At 35.7% G+C, this 14,340-nt stretch overlaps 2 protein-coding genes across 11 annotated transcripts; both read right to left on the bottom strand.

Annotated features, from left to right (window-relative positions):
- Nucleotides 1-334: 334 nt before the first annotated feature.
- Nucleotides 335-7,852, bottom strand: LOC110659656 (putative uridine kinase C227.14). Of its 9 annotated transcripts, none has more exons than XR_002495761.2 (14): nt 7,588-7,850; nt 7,249-7,355; nt 7,067-7,110; nt 6,542-6,619; nt 5,268-5,460; nt 5,148-5,178; nt 5,010-5,068; nt 4,772-4,845; nt 4,192-4,278; nt 3,513-3,574; nt 3,391-3,422; nt 3,146-3,273; nt 2,840-2,900; nt 2,338-2,503 (listed from the first exon to the last, which is right to left on the bottom strand). XR_002495761.2 is itself a non-coding variant. In XM_021817649.2 (14 exons), exons 1-13 carry the CDS (start codon nt 7,643-7,645, stop codon nt 2,885-2,887), a joined length of 912 nt encoding a protein of 303 aa, XP_021673341.2. In that variant the 5' UTR covers nt 7,646-7,851; the 3' UTR covers nt 2,338-2,503; nt 2,840-2,884. The 9 variants fall into 9 exon arrangements, 8 of the variants coding, with proteins under 8 accessions (XP_057996299.1, XP_021673341.2, XP_057996302.1 ...); XM_021817649.2 differs by having other exon boundaries at nt 3,203-3,273; nt 7,588-7,851; XM_058140319.1 differs by having other exon boundaries at nt 3,203-3,273; nt 3,391-3,419.
- Nucleotides 7,853-8,833: 981 nt separating this feature from the next.
- LOC110659655 (F-box/LRR-repeat protein 17) lies at nt 8,834-14,123 on the bottom strand. 2 transcript variants are annotated; one of them, XM_058140315.1, is made up of 11 exons: nt 13,399-14,123; nt 12,831-12,932; nt 12,027-12,171; nt 11,700-11,884; nt 11,376-11,480; nt 11,198-11,295; nt 10,860-11,080; nt 10,694-10,760; nt 10,501-10,586; nt 9,698-9,796; nt 8,834-9,170 (listed from the first exon to the last, which is right to left on the bottom strand). In XM_058140315.1, the coding sequence occupies exons 1-11, from the start codon at nt 14,106-14,108 to the stop codon at nt 9,105-9,107; spliced, it is 1,884 nt and encodes a 627-aa protein (XP_057996298.1). In that variant the 5' UTR covers nt 14,109-14,123; the 3' UTR covers nt 8,834-9,104. The 2 variants fall into 2 exon arrangements, with proteins under 2 accessions (XP_057996298.1, XP_021673333.2); XM_021817641.2 differs by having other exon boundaries at nt 9,698-9,793.
- Between the last annotated feature and the right edge of the window lie 217 nt (nt 14,124-14,340).

The raw sequence follows: 14,340 nt of genomic DNA, 5'->3' as shown, positions 1-14,340 counted from the left end.
ATTTCAAAAATTTTAGGAGAGAGATGACCCGCGTGATGAGAGTAGTTCCGCCCCTGTGCTCACCCCTTCTTCCTACTCCACCTTCACTGCGCCAAAAAAAAAAAGCAATTGCTTCACCTTCTTCTGTGCAATCTCATAAATCATTCAATTTACTTATCCTCAACTTTAAGTAATTCAATCTCATTTTGTGTTTTCTTTTGCCCATTGGTAGGCTACATTTATAAAAACTTAAAACATGGACATTCTTTCACATCAAAAAAACCTAAACGAATACTCAATTCTTCTCCTTTGGGGCTCGTACAAACCAGCCCATTCAATGACCTATCACCCAGTCCTTACGTTCTAGCTTTCAGAAATCTCCAATCCTTGATTGCCGCCTACAAGATTTGCGAGTCTAAAATTATCGAACAAAATTGAGTTGAGGGGCTAGAATTGATAGCACCTTAAGCAAGAGAGTGAAATGAGGGGATTTGTGATCAAAACAGTTCAACTGATATAAGACAAACACTAAGATAAGATGGCAATTTTAGATATATGCAACAGATAGAGTGAGGGCATGAGAGAGAAAAAAAAAATTAATAATTTTTTTATGTTCAATTAATTAGTATTTTATTTTGACTTAAATTTTTAAAATTAAAAGTATTAGATTGAATTTTGACTTACAAAACCATGACTTTAATGTAACAGTAAAACTACTCGATATTATGATCCGGAAATCAAAAATTCAAGTCATAAAAATAATTTCTACAAAATCAGGATAAGACTCCATTTATATGAGATACTTCCTAAAAGCAAATTATTGCAAATATTGAAAATCGGCCGATGCAATTCATTTGCCATTACCTTATATAATTGGCTTAATTAAAATAAATTCAAACCTTTTCACTAATTTACATTTTAATCCAAAAGTTTTAATTTTAAGACAATAGTCTAATTATTCAAAATTCATAAAAATTGTATTCAATTTTTAAAATAGATTTAGCATTCTAAACGGAATAATTTAATCTTATCTTAATTCTTATTCAAGAGCAAAAATTGTCTGCCACCATTGTTTTATATATATATATATATATATATATATATATATATATATATATATATATATATACACATTTTCATCTTCCTCAGTTCAAATCGATTCCCAGGCAGAGACCTACGAGACTCAACTCCGACACAGTTCAATCCGTCTCTCCTCGACACAGTACAATCATGAAGCCAAATCCTCGTCGCTTCCATCTTGCCACAAACCCAATCTCGACGAAGCCCATTGCCGATAACACATCCTCAAACAACGACACCCACCGCTTCCTAGAGCACCATTACAAACCCCGCTCATTTCCACCGAAAGAGCCACCATAGCCTCCACACCATCCCCAGCAGACCCAAATACAGAACACTTATCTGAACTAGACCTACCCTCAACTAAAAACTAAACATACACTCAGAACCCAGCCTCGTCCTCCTCGCCACGCTTAAACAATCGAACCTTCTCCCCAACCCAACTTCCCCGTTTTCCCTACCATTCAGCTTTCTCGATACCTAGACCATCATATCTGCACTGCCAGCTCCCTTCATCAAAAAACACACTTACCTCTCTATTTTGTCAAATTTAAAACTTTTAGATTAAAACATAATTAGCAAAAATGTTTGGATTTTTTAATATATCTAGGCTTATATACCCTTGAGGAAATAGCCCGATTATTTTTTTTATTAGAAGAAATTTTATTTTATTTTTCAGGTATAATTAACTCCGATTCAAGCTTAAATTTAAAACTCCATTAAGTTAAAGATAATTAATTAGAAAGGAATTTTATTTGCAATTAACAAGAATACAGGCGTATGAGCATTTAAAAATGAAACATAATTCATAGCGCATATGCTTATAAATCTATATTACAACTTTGTAAGAAATACCTATATACAAATGCTTAAAATTAAGATTAAACAATAATTAGGTGGTTTCACGCAGCACCCAATTTAGGAAGAGTAAGACTTTCCTCGTTTATATATAACAGGTGTACATCCACTGCTAACATGAAATGGATCCCATAATGTAAAATAAAGTCTCATGTTAACGGGGGTATATTTACTCAAGAGTATATGCAGGAATTTTCTAGATTTACATATGGTTGTCACGTTTGTCTCTCAGGCTTGGGCAGTTTGGACGGTAACTGGATGGCATCTTATATTTTGGAAGGAAGCCAAACCCTTTTTTTTTTTTTTTGCTTTCTTTCTGGAGTTGACTTTAGACTAAAGTTTATGACTTAATAGCTCTCCGTTGAAAAATAAAAAAAAAAGGACGAGAAAAATCAAGAAAGAAGAGTTAAAAAAGATGGATGTTCGCAACTCGAGACGATTACCACTTAACCTGTCTTAACTGAGTTAACATATATCAAAATATGAAGAACTATTTTGAGCTAAATGTTTACAAGTTGCTGTCTCCAAGGGTACATCCTATCTGTGAATGCTTGATTTGAATTCCACTAGGTGGAGCACGAAGTATCTGGAAGTAAGAGAACTACATTAATTGTATAGTTATAGAGAAGAATCTCAATCCAAGCCCCAATAGAATTGAAAAGTGCGCATCAAAAATGGAAGTTATGATGATGAAATCTTGATGACTCATAGTTCTACCTCAAATTTATTCTAGATTGAGAAAAGCTCTTCAATTAAATCGTTGGGCTTATTTTCTAATCGTTTTCCTGCCACTAACAGCAATTCAAAGCTACATTTTGCCAATTTTTTATGTAGAACAGAACATGGATACCCAACCAAAAATACCCCCCCTCCCCCCCTACTCCTACGGATAAAAAAGATCAATGATGTAATTTGATCCTACCTATCACCAAAATTTTCACGTGCATATTGCAGCATCCCCATGGCATCATAGGAGTTCATTCCTAATTAATAATCACACAGTTAGAATCCTCAGAATGGACGGGGGGCAAAGCAGTGGCAGGAAGAATTCTAAGTGCATCAATGGTCTTCAAAATCAGATGTTATAAAAAGACCAAGATCAGATGAAAATAATGAAAACTTTTCTGTCAAACAATCATGGAAACTAAAACATTACCACACTTTCTTTCATTTTAGTCACAGAGAAAGAGTTGTTTTATTTAATGTAAAGCAAACAAACTCAACCCACCTCATTCTTATTTCTCCACTATTATTGTAAGCAGCACGATTTTAGAAATCAACAGACCTGATTACCAAGTCTGCATTTTTCTTTGACTTGATTATAAGCTCTGCATTGGGCCGATCATTATAATCTATCTGCAGGATGAATTTAGTGTTAAAGAAACTATAATCTGAAGAAACCATGCAGCATAATAGATTCAAACTAACCACTACAAAGGCAAGTTTGAGGCTCACAACAAAAGTAAAGCTTACCCGCCACTTAGCAACATCAGGAGGCTTTCCTGCTACAACATAAAATTTAAATTTGAATAAGGAAAAATAGTTTCTTTTTCATTTCCCTTGTATGGGAAGTAATAAAATTAACGTGCCAGTACCTGTTGCGACATGTCTTTTTAAAACTCGTTCCATTGCCTTGTCAATGTCAACATCTATAAACCTTCAAAAAATTGACAAGAAAATTCGACTGAATTCATAGAACCAATTACCGATTATTCAAACAGTCAACACATAAAAATCAAAATTCAAGTTTCCAAAACCAAGAAAGATGATTAAGACTTTCTGTGAAGGTGGTGCAAATATGGAGGATGGAGCAAAAAATTGAAATGAATTCATAGACACTTCTCTTCTCCTACACAAAGTGAAGTTGTCTGAATAATAAGTATCCAACAGTGCTGACCATTCAAAAGTGTCAAAGGAAAACTGAAAAATAAAGAAACACTATAAACATAATATTTGACCTTTCTAAATTAAACTTCTTAATTCTTGCAAGGCCAATGTCATGGGATGATAGTCACCTATAAAGACGGCTAAAAGTTGATAGCCTGATGCACTTTCGATGCATTATTTCAAAGCAGGAAAATTGATGTATGAGATTATAAAACACTAATCTAAATTACAAGATAAAAGCACCCAGCAGCAGAATCTCAAAACTTACAAATGGAGATATTCACCATCAAACGTATAAAGACTAGGCTTCAAACTATAAAAAACATTAAGCATCTTATTCCTAGTCTTCACTGTAGTATAATGGTCAGGTACAAACATAATACTTACCACTTCTCATCAAACATAGATGATATATCCTTCCAAACCTCTTCTTCCAACAAAAGATAGTTCCCCTCAACAATGACCACTTTATGCCTGCAAAGAAAAACAATGTAAGTATCATTGTTGCATCATGAACTACAACTTTCATCTTTATTGCTCCAGAGTTTTTTGGTTATAATAGCATTTATATTGAGAAAGGTATTTCACCTATATTGCAACACAATACAGTTCAAGATTGCTTGCAGTGTTCACATATATCGGTTCAAAGACCTGATTAACATCTTAGTACAACAATTAAGTTTATGGTAGTAAGGCTGTTCCTTTTGCGCTATTTAGCTGCCTGTGCTTCCCCATCTATTTCAGGCCAGCATTGTATGTTTTTTTCAATTTTACAAAGGTTGCCATATTAGATAGTGTGCATGCACTTAATGCCTGTGCGGTATCAATGGGATCAGTTAATAAGCTCTAACATCACCCATAAGAATCCATGGACAACAAAAGCATCAACAAGCAGCCTAATTTGCAAAAACAAAGGTTTCATTGACAGGATTATGCATGAGAAAGGAGTAAATTACGTAATACTTACTGAAGGCTCACAAAGATATCATCTTCAACAGGATCTCCAATACCATGATCAAATGATGGTGCATAAACTGATCCCTGAAAATTTTGTTGCTAATTAGAAAAAAAAGCTGCCAATATTGCACCTTGCAACAGATTAACATACAATTAAATATCACATATCAATACACAGTACTCTCCCACAAACATTTCAAGATAAGAGAGGGAAACTTTGTATCTTCACAACAGAGGTGCCCACTCACCTCATTTCTCAGTTTCTTTAGACATTCAAGCAGTAGAGTTGGAGCAAATGTCCAGGGAGCTGAATTAACCATTGTTTTATTAACACTTGAACAGGAAAAGTATCTTTCAATGGCAAATATTTAATACTTGAAGCTCACCTCCCCTTCTTGCATGGGCTTCCTCTGGATTCTAAAATACAGGAACATCAAAAAATTTACTGTAAAACACCTAAAACAATTTCCAATAGCTAAAGTGAAGAGACATAGAGCAAGCTTAACCTCCATTGCATCAAGTTGGGAACGATATAGATGGAACCCATCCATGGGAAGAATTGCAGCAACATCAGGAGGCTTAACTTGAGAATCAAATGAAGAAGCTTTTTGAGGCCATAACTCATTTATGCGTCGCACTACCTCAGAACCCAAAGTGCTCTTTCCAGCACCAGGAGGACCAGCCAAGCCTACAATATGTCTGCATTTATTTTAGGTGGGGTCCATGGGGACAAAAAAAAGACTCTTTACAGAATAGAAAAATAAGACTAGAAAAAAACTATGTTCTTTATAGGAATGCAATGAGGCTTGATGAGGCACAATGCATTTTGCCATTCTCATTCCCACCCTGTTAAGAGATCAGGATGACAAGCTGAGACAATGGTTAGGGTAGATATCCCGGTTTAAAAGTACTGTTTATCTTTATAATTTATGAATTATTAAAATTTATATTTGTACGCATTATTATTTAAAGGGTATATGCATATATATTACATTTTGAATACTATTGTGCAGAATTAAGATTAAAGGAAGATTTTAAAAAAATTGCCATATTTTCAAAGATGGAAAATTGTATATTTTTATACAAGTTAAAATTAGAATATTAAAATGTCTTTACATAATCCGGGTAAAATCTATTAGAGATATGAAAATATTTTTGCAACCCTCATCAGCTCATCTACAAGCTTGAGCTTTTAGATTGAGTAGTTTCTTAACATGGTATTAGAGCCTCTCAAACCAAAAGGTTCAGGATTCAAATATTTGGTGCCTTAATTAAACATTTTAGTACAAGGGCTTGTGCTTGTTCATGATTCAAGCTCAGTGGGCATTTGCATGGGGGTGTGCTAGAGTTATTAAACTATTCTTGGGACTCTCTAAGCTGCAACTTTTAGGTTAAGTAATTTCTTGAAAAAATCAAGGCTAGGTGACCTAAGCCAATCCCTGCCCAGCTACATCCAAAAAAACAGATTCCAAGTGCTAGGAAAAACATAGATGATTTTATTTTCAAAGCAGTATGTGCACATGTGTGGAGAGAGAGAGAGAGAGAGAGAGAGAGAGAGGGAGATCCGTGTAGAGCAGTGGGTCCACAAGAAACATATATGCAGTACAAATTTTCCTGCCATTATGGAAAACTGAATTTATTACTTCAAACAACTTCAGTTCTAATAAAACAGAATGAGCAGAAAGAGATGTGACCCACAAGCAACTTTACCAAGCTGTGAAACCAATCATAAAAGATATCAAGTGCATATTACTTCTACATTAAAGGGTCTAGAACTTACTTCAGATTAGGATTTGATGCTGCTGCTGCAGTAGGAACAAGGCGCTCAACTAAAGCATCATATATCTCGTCCATGGAACTGCAAGGCAATAGAAGCAACAGTAGCCATTAATGAAGAAGATAGATAAATATTCACAAATATAACCCCAAGTAAATTGGGTAAGGTTCAGTTGAGCTGTATTTTGGTGAATTTCAAATTGACCCTTGAACACCCAAAATTTCCTTGGGAAAACAATCAAATCATTGCCAAAAACACCCATAGTCATTGATGGAGAGAATACTTTTAATGCTCTCGTTTCTTTTTCTCATTTGCTATCTAACTTGCTCTGAGATCAATGCATACACCACAACAATCTAATAGATTGCTTATAAATACTCTCCAGAGCATAACAAACAAGGAAAATGGAGAATGGATGTACTGAAATTTGAAGATCACGTCATGACTTCAAATTTGAGCTGAGAAATATGCATGCAAGAAGACATCATATTACAAAATATGTCTGATTCTAGACAAAAAGGCACATACCTGGCCTCTATAATGGAAATTTCCCTCTTTAGGCTGCAGAAAACCTGATACCATAGATATCAAACTACAAATTGATGTTGCAAATAAAGAACTACTCAAAATTTTCACCCAGTTTTAAAACAGAAAGGTGCAAATGCAAAACTAAGAACGACGATTCGAAAAAGATAAATAATATTAATAACCTTCGCAGAGTTTTCCTTGTAAACTAGAGATCCAATGCGTCTCAATGAAATGGATGGTAAACATTGATGCCGTAAAGGAAGTCTAAGCCTCTTAAGCAACAGCGACTCTGCAAATTTCACACATTTATACTCCATATACAATCACAAACAAAATCAAACAAAACAAAAAGGCACGAATAGATGCAAAATGATCGGAGCTAAAACGAAATAACTAACGAGAATTATCGATTGAAAAAAAATCACAGGATTAACAATATTCAAGATTGAAATACAATTCTATTATTGTGAGAGGCCGTGCTACTGATCGCAAAGCAACAAAATCCAGAGACAGAGAGAGACCTGTTGAAGGAGAAGACAGATAGCTTCTTGAGGTCGTCGAAAGTGAACAGACTTCCATTGCTAAATCGTAACAAACGAAAACACAGGTTGAGCGAGAAACAGAAAACGCAAACGAACAAAAGTAGGAAGCAGAAGGAGAACGAGACTGAAGCTGAACGAATTATGCTCCGATGAAGACACGTGTACTGAAGCGCTGAACAGACCTACATGTGAAACTTCCATTGGCTTAAGATTGCTAGATTTTTAGAACATCTTGATCTTTTTCGTCCCTATAAATGAAGTTATTGTTGGAGAATAATGGAATAATGTATTGTTATTTGAATTTATTTTTAAATTTAATTAAATTTTATTTTTATTTATATTTGTTTTAATTGAATTTATTTAATTTTATATATTAAATTTATAATTTATAAAAATATATTTTATTAATAATTTATACTTTAAAATTTAATAAATTTATAAAAATATTTAAATTTTATAATATCTCAAAATTTATTAATAAAATTATAAAACATATATATATATCAGATATTTAATATAAAATTCAATTCAAATACAATATAATCATTAAATCTATGTTTGTATAAATTTTAGGAAAGAAAAAGGGAATGACACTAAAAAAATAGAAGATAAATATATATTTTTTTTTATATAAATTTAATTTTTTTATTTTTTTTATTAAAGAAATAAAAAAATTTATTAAATAAAAAAATATCTTAAAATTATTTTCTTTTATTTTTTTTTTTTTTTATCCATTATCCAAACATGGTGTTAAATTCAGTAATACATTACATTTAAAAAAAATAAATAATTCAGTATTCGAATCCGTTATAGAATATCAAAGAAATCCTGACCCATTGGCATCCATCCCTCCCTGTCATTGTCTCAATGATGGGTAACAAGGATCCGTTCCGTCAAAAGTCGGATTTGGAAAATGGGTTTTACTTTCGAGCTGGATCTAGCTAGGGTAGATTGGATACCATATTTCTAGGGCGGGTCAAGTTTGGTAATAAGCCCATCGCCCAAGAAACGCCAACGGACAAATTTTAAAATAAATACGTACGACGATTGATTGCTGAAAGATCTATTATTACACATTAGAATGTTTTCCCCGAGGCCAAGTCACTCATGGTCTTTTTTTTTTTTCCCCAATAATTTCAAGGACTAAGTTCTTTATTTTTTCCAAGCAACATCGCCATTGCTCACGAGCCGCAACACTTTTAATACTGGTAAATAGTAATGGCCATGAAGGATCAACTCAAAGCTCTTGTACAAATTTTGGTGCAACAGCTTGAACACTGCACTGATACATTGATTTTTATTCCACAAATGAATAGCAGTGAGAACTCCCAATACATTACTGTTTTCCCTTTGAAACTAAACAATTCTGTGTTGAGGAAAAGGCAATTCTACAAGGCAGCTGACCCACACCGCCATTTTGAACAATTATAAAACATATCGATTCACAGGGTACATCAAATACTGTGTACAGTAAGAAAATTTTCTGGTACACATTATTAGTCTACAACCACATTGCAAGGACTAACTCCAATCCTCCTTCTCTTCTTATAATCATCAAGTGGCTACAAGGTAGAAAGACTGATGTAAGACAGCTTAATCCAAACATATTCTAGAAAATATCTTGAATTTATGATGGCTCTTGTAATCACACAGAACAATCACAAGAAAAGATGTGCACTGTTGTTCATGGCTACATAATATTCAATTTTTGTACTCCTATAGAGACATGTTCGATATCTAGATTGAATCAGGTTACAGCAGAACCCAACCAGACCTATATTTTTTATATATCAATTCAAGCCTAATTGTCAATCATTCTTAATTCATGGTTCAATGATAACCCAATTATATAAAAATACAATGAAATATACGAAATATGTCCATAATTTTAGCGTGAATGAGCGACGTTAAACTTGCCCAGCCCTTACTAAATATGAGGTATTGCTCAAATCGAGCGTAGGGAATAGTGCCATAACCCAGCCCAAGTGCAGCTTTTTCTTTTTGTTTTTTGTGACAAGTGAAGCACCCCAAGCACCAATAAATCTACTCATACCCCGTAGGGATAAACGGGTGAGGGATATCAACTGACCTGTTGACTGAGAAAATGCGGGACGCGAACCCTCTTTGAGCTATCAGCTAGACGTTTACTTGGGCAATGGTTTTCTGCGGCATCAAAATTATTGACCTGCTGACATGTCCAACAGTCGAGGAGTGAGAATCATAACCCTTATGATTATAGACGTAACTTCAATAATATTTATTAAATCTTCAACATGTGTTGTATTTGTGCTAGAATGTAAATAAAAGGTGTCGATGCTAAATTAAGATCTTAAATAGCAAGAATGCCTGATGATTAAAATTTCAGCAAATAAGATGAATGAAATTGAAAAAAATTGTCACCAGTTGAAGCAATTTCATTCCATGCCATGTACAAAATGACCGAGATCCATTTCCAACAGGTTTTCAAATTTATTGAATAAAAATCACTTCTCTTAATGAAGTGGGAAGGTAATTAATCATTTAAATAGAGCTATTCTCTACAACCATACTTCCGATGTTGTGTGCGCAGTGACTTGTTTTAAAAGTAACAAGATAGAAAACACCCTTTGCATTTCCACTAAAGCATCTCCATAACCAGGAAGAGAATTCACAGAGGCCCGACAGTGGAAGATCCTAAAAATCAGCTTTTGCTTGATGAATAATCACAATTGAATGAGAATCAAACTATCATCAAGCAACTATACAAGGTTTATACTTCTTTTTCGCAACTTTACTTTAATCAGGTAACATGGAAGGCTTGTGCACATCAACTCTCACAGGCCAAGAGAACCCACAAACCACAATTATCACCATGAATCAAATAATTAAAGTTGAACTCCAAGAAAAATTCACCTGGCTTTGAATGGCTCTGATCAACAATTTTTGACAACCTGAGGCATACACACTTTCTAAACTGGGGCACTGAAGAAGTAATCTTTCTGCAGATATAAGCATCATAATCAATTAACTTAATCATTGACTGATTAGGGGGGAAAAGCAAACGCCAGTTCTCAAAATATTATCAGCTGAAAATGAGCGCAAATACCTGGATCCAAGTTTCTACAAGAGTTCAGATTCAAATCATTAAGTTCTGGGCAATTTAAATATAAAGACTGCAATTTAAGTTCACAAAATGAGAATTAGAAAAAATATAAACCAATACCACTGCCACACACTATACTTTTCAGGAAAAAAAAAAAAAAAATTCTCACATCTAAGCCCGAACAGCCCCATAAGCTTAGTTTCTTCAAACGGCCATGTTTTATAATGAGCTTCTGGCATACCAGGTGTAATTTGTTCTGAAATGTTGTCTGCAACTCACAATCTCCACTTCCATCAGAGGTTAGACACTGAGAACTTGGGTCACATATGGTCATTCCACAGTCCATGAGTTCAAGAAGAGGCAACTGAGCTGTAGCAAATTGAATTCCACCTGAGAGATGCAAACAACAGTAGAATTAACTGAAGACCATGTATGGTAAACATGAAGGCATGTAACAAATATAGAATCCAAGTCATTAAAGATTTGGGGCTTGGACATGAAGCATACTTGAAGTTATGTTTGGACAAAGAGCAAGGAGGAGTCTTGACAGTGTTGCAGGGAACACATTGCATATCATACCAATACCACTATCGCTGATGCTAGACCTAAAACCAAATTGCAACATTAGCAATGTGATATGGAAAATGGACTGATGCCCGAGCAACAATGGTGGCCCAATACATACCCACTTAGATCAAGCAATTCTAATTTTGAATAGCTCGATGCAATGGCAGCAACAGACGCGTCTGTGATATCAGTTCCAAGAACAAGTGAAAGCATTCGCAGCCCCCTAAAACCATAGAGCAACCAAACAATCATTATCACAGAAACACATCCATTTCAACAATGCAAATCCATTGATAATTTTCTAAGCTGAATGTATAACGAAGCATAAGATTACACAAAGCAAGGTCATAGCAATTTCAAAATTTCAACAAACAAATATTACTTTGCGTTCACACACCATAAATAACAAAACTGACCATGATAACAAATTTGTTCAACTAACCTTAAGTTTGCGGCTGTAAGAGCAAGCACAACAGTGTGAGAAAGCTGAACTGATGCAATGTGTATATTTTGTAATCTAGAGCAACTCCTTCCCAATGCATCAACCATGGAAATAAGGTCAGAATTATCATTTTCCTGGCGAGAAAAATCTAGGGAAACCTCTTTCAAATTGGGACAGTTAAAGACCTACAAAAAGGGGATGCAGATAAGTAGAAAGGAATTTACTTAAATGCCAGTATGTCTTTCTAAATTGCACTTTTTTTCCAAATAGTAGTAAAGAAGGATAGCACCAATTCACATAAAAAGAAAAACAAATAAAAAAAATTACCGTCTTAGATAAAGAATGCAGATCTGAAAGCCAAAGTGTGGACAGACTTGAGGAACAGAGGACAAAACCTCCAAGATTTGAACATCCTTCCATCTTAAGGCTTGTAAGGCATCGTTTATCAGCAACAAATCGACTCAATTCATCACTGCATTTAAAAAATAGACCCAATTATCATTACAGTATTAATCATCCAGAAAACTCACTCTTCTCTTGCATCACAACAGAGGGTAGGAAACAGGAAAAAAAAAAAATGATGTAACCCAGAGTAGCAAATTTACCATTGGAATAACAAAAACATTGAAGTGGTTCAATCCTCCGCAGTGTGTGGAATCTGCTAAGAACATGTGGTTCCACTTCCACACAAAACTTTACAACCTAATTCGGGGAATTAAAACCTAGAATAAAATAAAGCCTTCTAAACCTAGAATTGACTATTACTGGAACAAGAACAATGGCAAAAGGCAAATTATCAGCTATGACAATGAACACAAAATTGAGGTAAATGCACGTACAACATGATTGAGGTAATTGCACATATCACCAACCACCCATTCTAAATATAATAGGATTGAGCTCCTCTAAAAAGTCACAATAACTTCATTTAATCCTTCATTTTGACATTAGCATCATCTTAGCTAACATTATCTCAGCAGTAATGCAAATACTATACAGATGTAGATCATTTTCTGCCAGGAGACCGGCTCACTTGAGAGATCCAGACTTAACACGAAAAGCAATAGAGAAGCAGACACAAAAGATCAAATCATCAAGCAGTGATCGGCAAAATAATGAAGAAATTTTTACCCAGTTATCCGATTAACTGCAGTATCAGATGTGGAAATCTCCATACACTCGAGGTTGGGGCAAGAAAAAGCAATGCAAGCTAACATTGTCGCATCCACGTCACTGCAGTACCCGAAGAACACAGACCAATTAAAAATAAATTCTTCCAGTGTTAGTCAATTTATGTCAAACGCGCAAGATAAATGTAGAACACGGCCCCAAAAGAGTACCGAAGCCATCATTTGTACTTAAAATTTAACTTTGTTAATCTTCAAGCTACTGAAAGCAAAATTTTTCATTGTAATTGTTGATCAAGAAGATAATATATCTAACAAAATGCCAAACAAACAGCACTGCGTCGTGCCCTGCATTGATACTTACAAATCAAACAGTACCGCTACAATTTTGCATTGACCTTATATTATCCTCTGGGCATTTTACTCGTAGATTAAGCAAGCAATCATCTATTATTTGCTTTCTATTTAGTCCGGATCATGTGCATTCTACCCATTTGGGGGATATAATCTGTAAAAACCTAGCTCTGATAAAACATATAATCAAAGAGAGTTCCATTGAAAGAAGCCCTAACCTCTCCATCCTAAGACTCAGTCTAACAAGTCCGGGACACTTCTGCAACACAGATCCAACAAACCCAAGCTGAGCTTTGGGTGGAACCCTCAGCCTGAGCTCCTCAGCCGCCCTCCATAGCCGCCTTGCTGTGTCCCTCCAGCCCTTGCACACCCAGGCCGCCGCCAATAGTCCCGCTGGAGGGAGCCTCTTCAGCACCTCCCAAATACAGCTTGCCGGCAACGTCCCTGAACCAGAAACCAACAGATCCAAGTCCGGTTCATCCATTTCAGACTCCGGCGAGTCGCATCGGAAATCAATATCGTCAAACGAGAGAGCTCTACGGAGGTGAGAGTACTGCTGACGCGACGGCGGGTTGGGGCGAGAGGTAGAGGTGGAGACGGAAGCAGATGAGTCGGCGGAAGTTGGAGTGGTGGTTGCGGCAGGAGGAATGTGGCAGGAGTGGCCTTTTTTGGGTAGACCACAGCGGCCACAGTTGTAGTTACCTCGTTGTTTCTTGACACGCTTGTTGAAATCGAAAGATGATGAGGAGGGGGAGCCGCCGGGAGTGGCGGGGGAGATGTGAGGCTGGTTGGGGTGGTGCATTGCTGAAGTGAGGGAGGGCGCATGGAAGGGAGGACGGGAGGGCGATGAGCGGAAGAATAAAGAGGGTTCAGGGTTGGTCCGTAGTCGGGAAGGCGCGGGAGACTTGTGAGGTTTTCGCGCCTTCATTTTCAAAGAAAAAAAAAATGCAGGAGCGTGGTTTGTGTAATGACGGTATTAGCCCCTTTTGGCAGGTGAAAAACGTGGCGCTCGCGTCCATATCATGGAAGGTTCTCTTGTGTATTGTGTCCAATTTTTGTTTTTTTATATTTTTTTGCTTTGACAGTTTGTGCCTTTTCATTATTTTTAACTCTCCTTCTACGTACGTGCTATATCATTTGCCCCTTTTGGACGTAGATTT

The sequence above is a fragment of the Hevea brasiliensis genome, chromosome 2, assembly GCF_030052815.1.
Source record: "Hevea brasiliensis isolate MT/VB/25A 57/8 chromosome 2, ASM3005281v1, whole genome shotgun sequence".
In the NCBI taxonomy this organism is placed as follows: Eukaryota; Viridiplantae; Streptophyta; class Magnoliopsida; order Malpighiales; family Euphorbiaceae; genus Hevea; species Hevea brasiliensis.
This window is presented reverse-complemented; position numbering and strand designations above follow the sequence as displayed.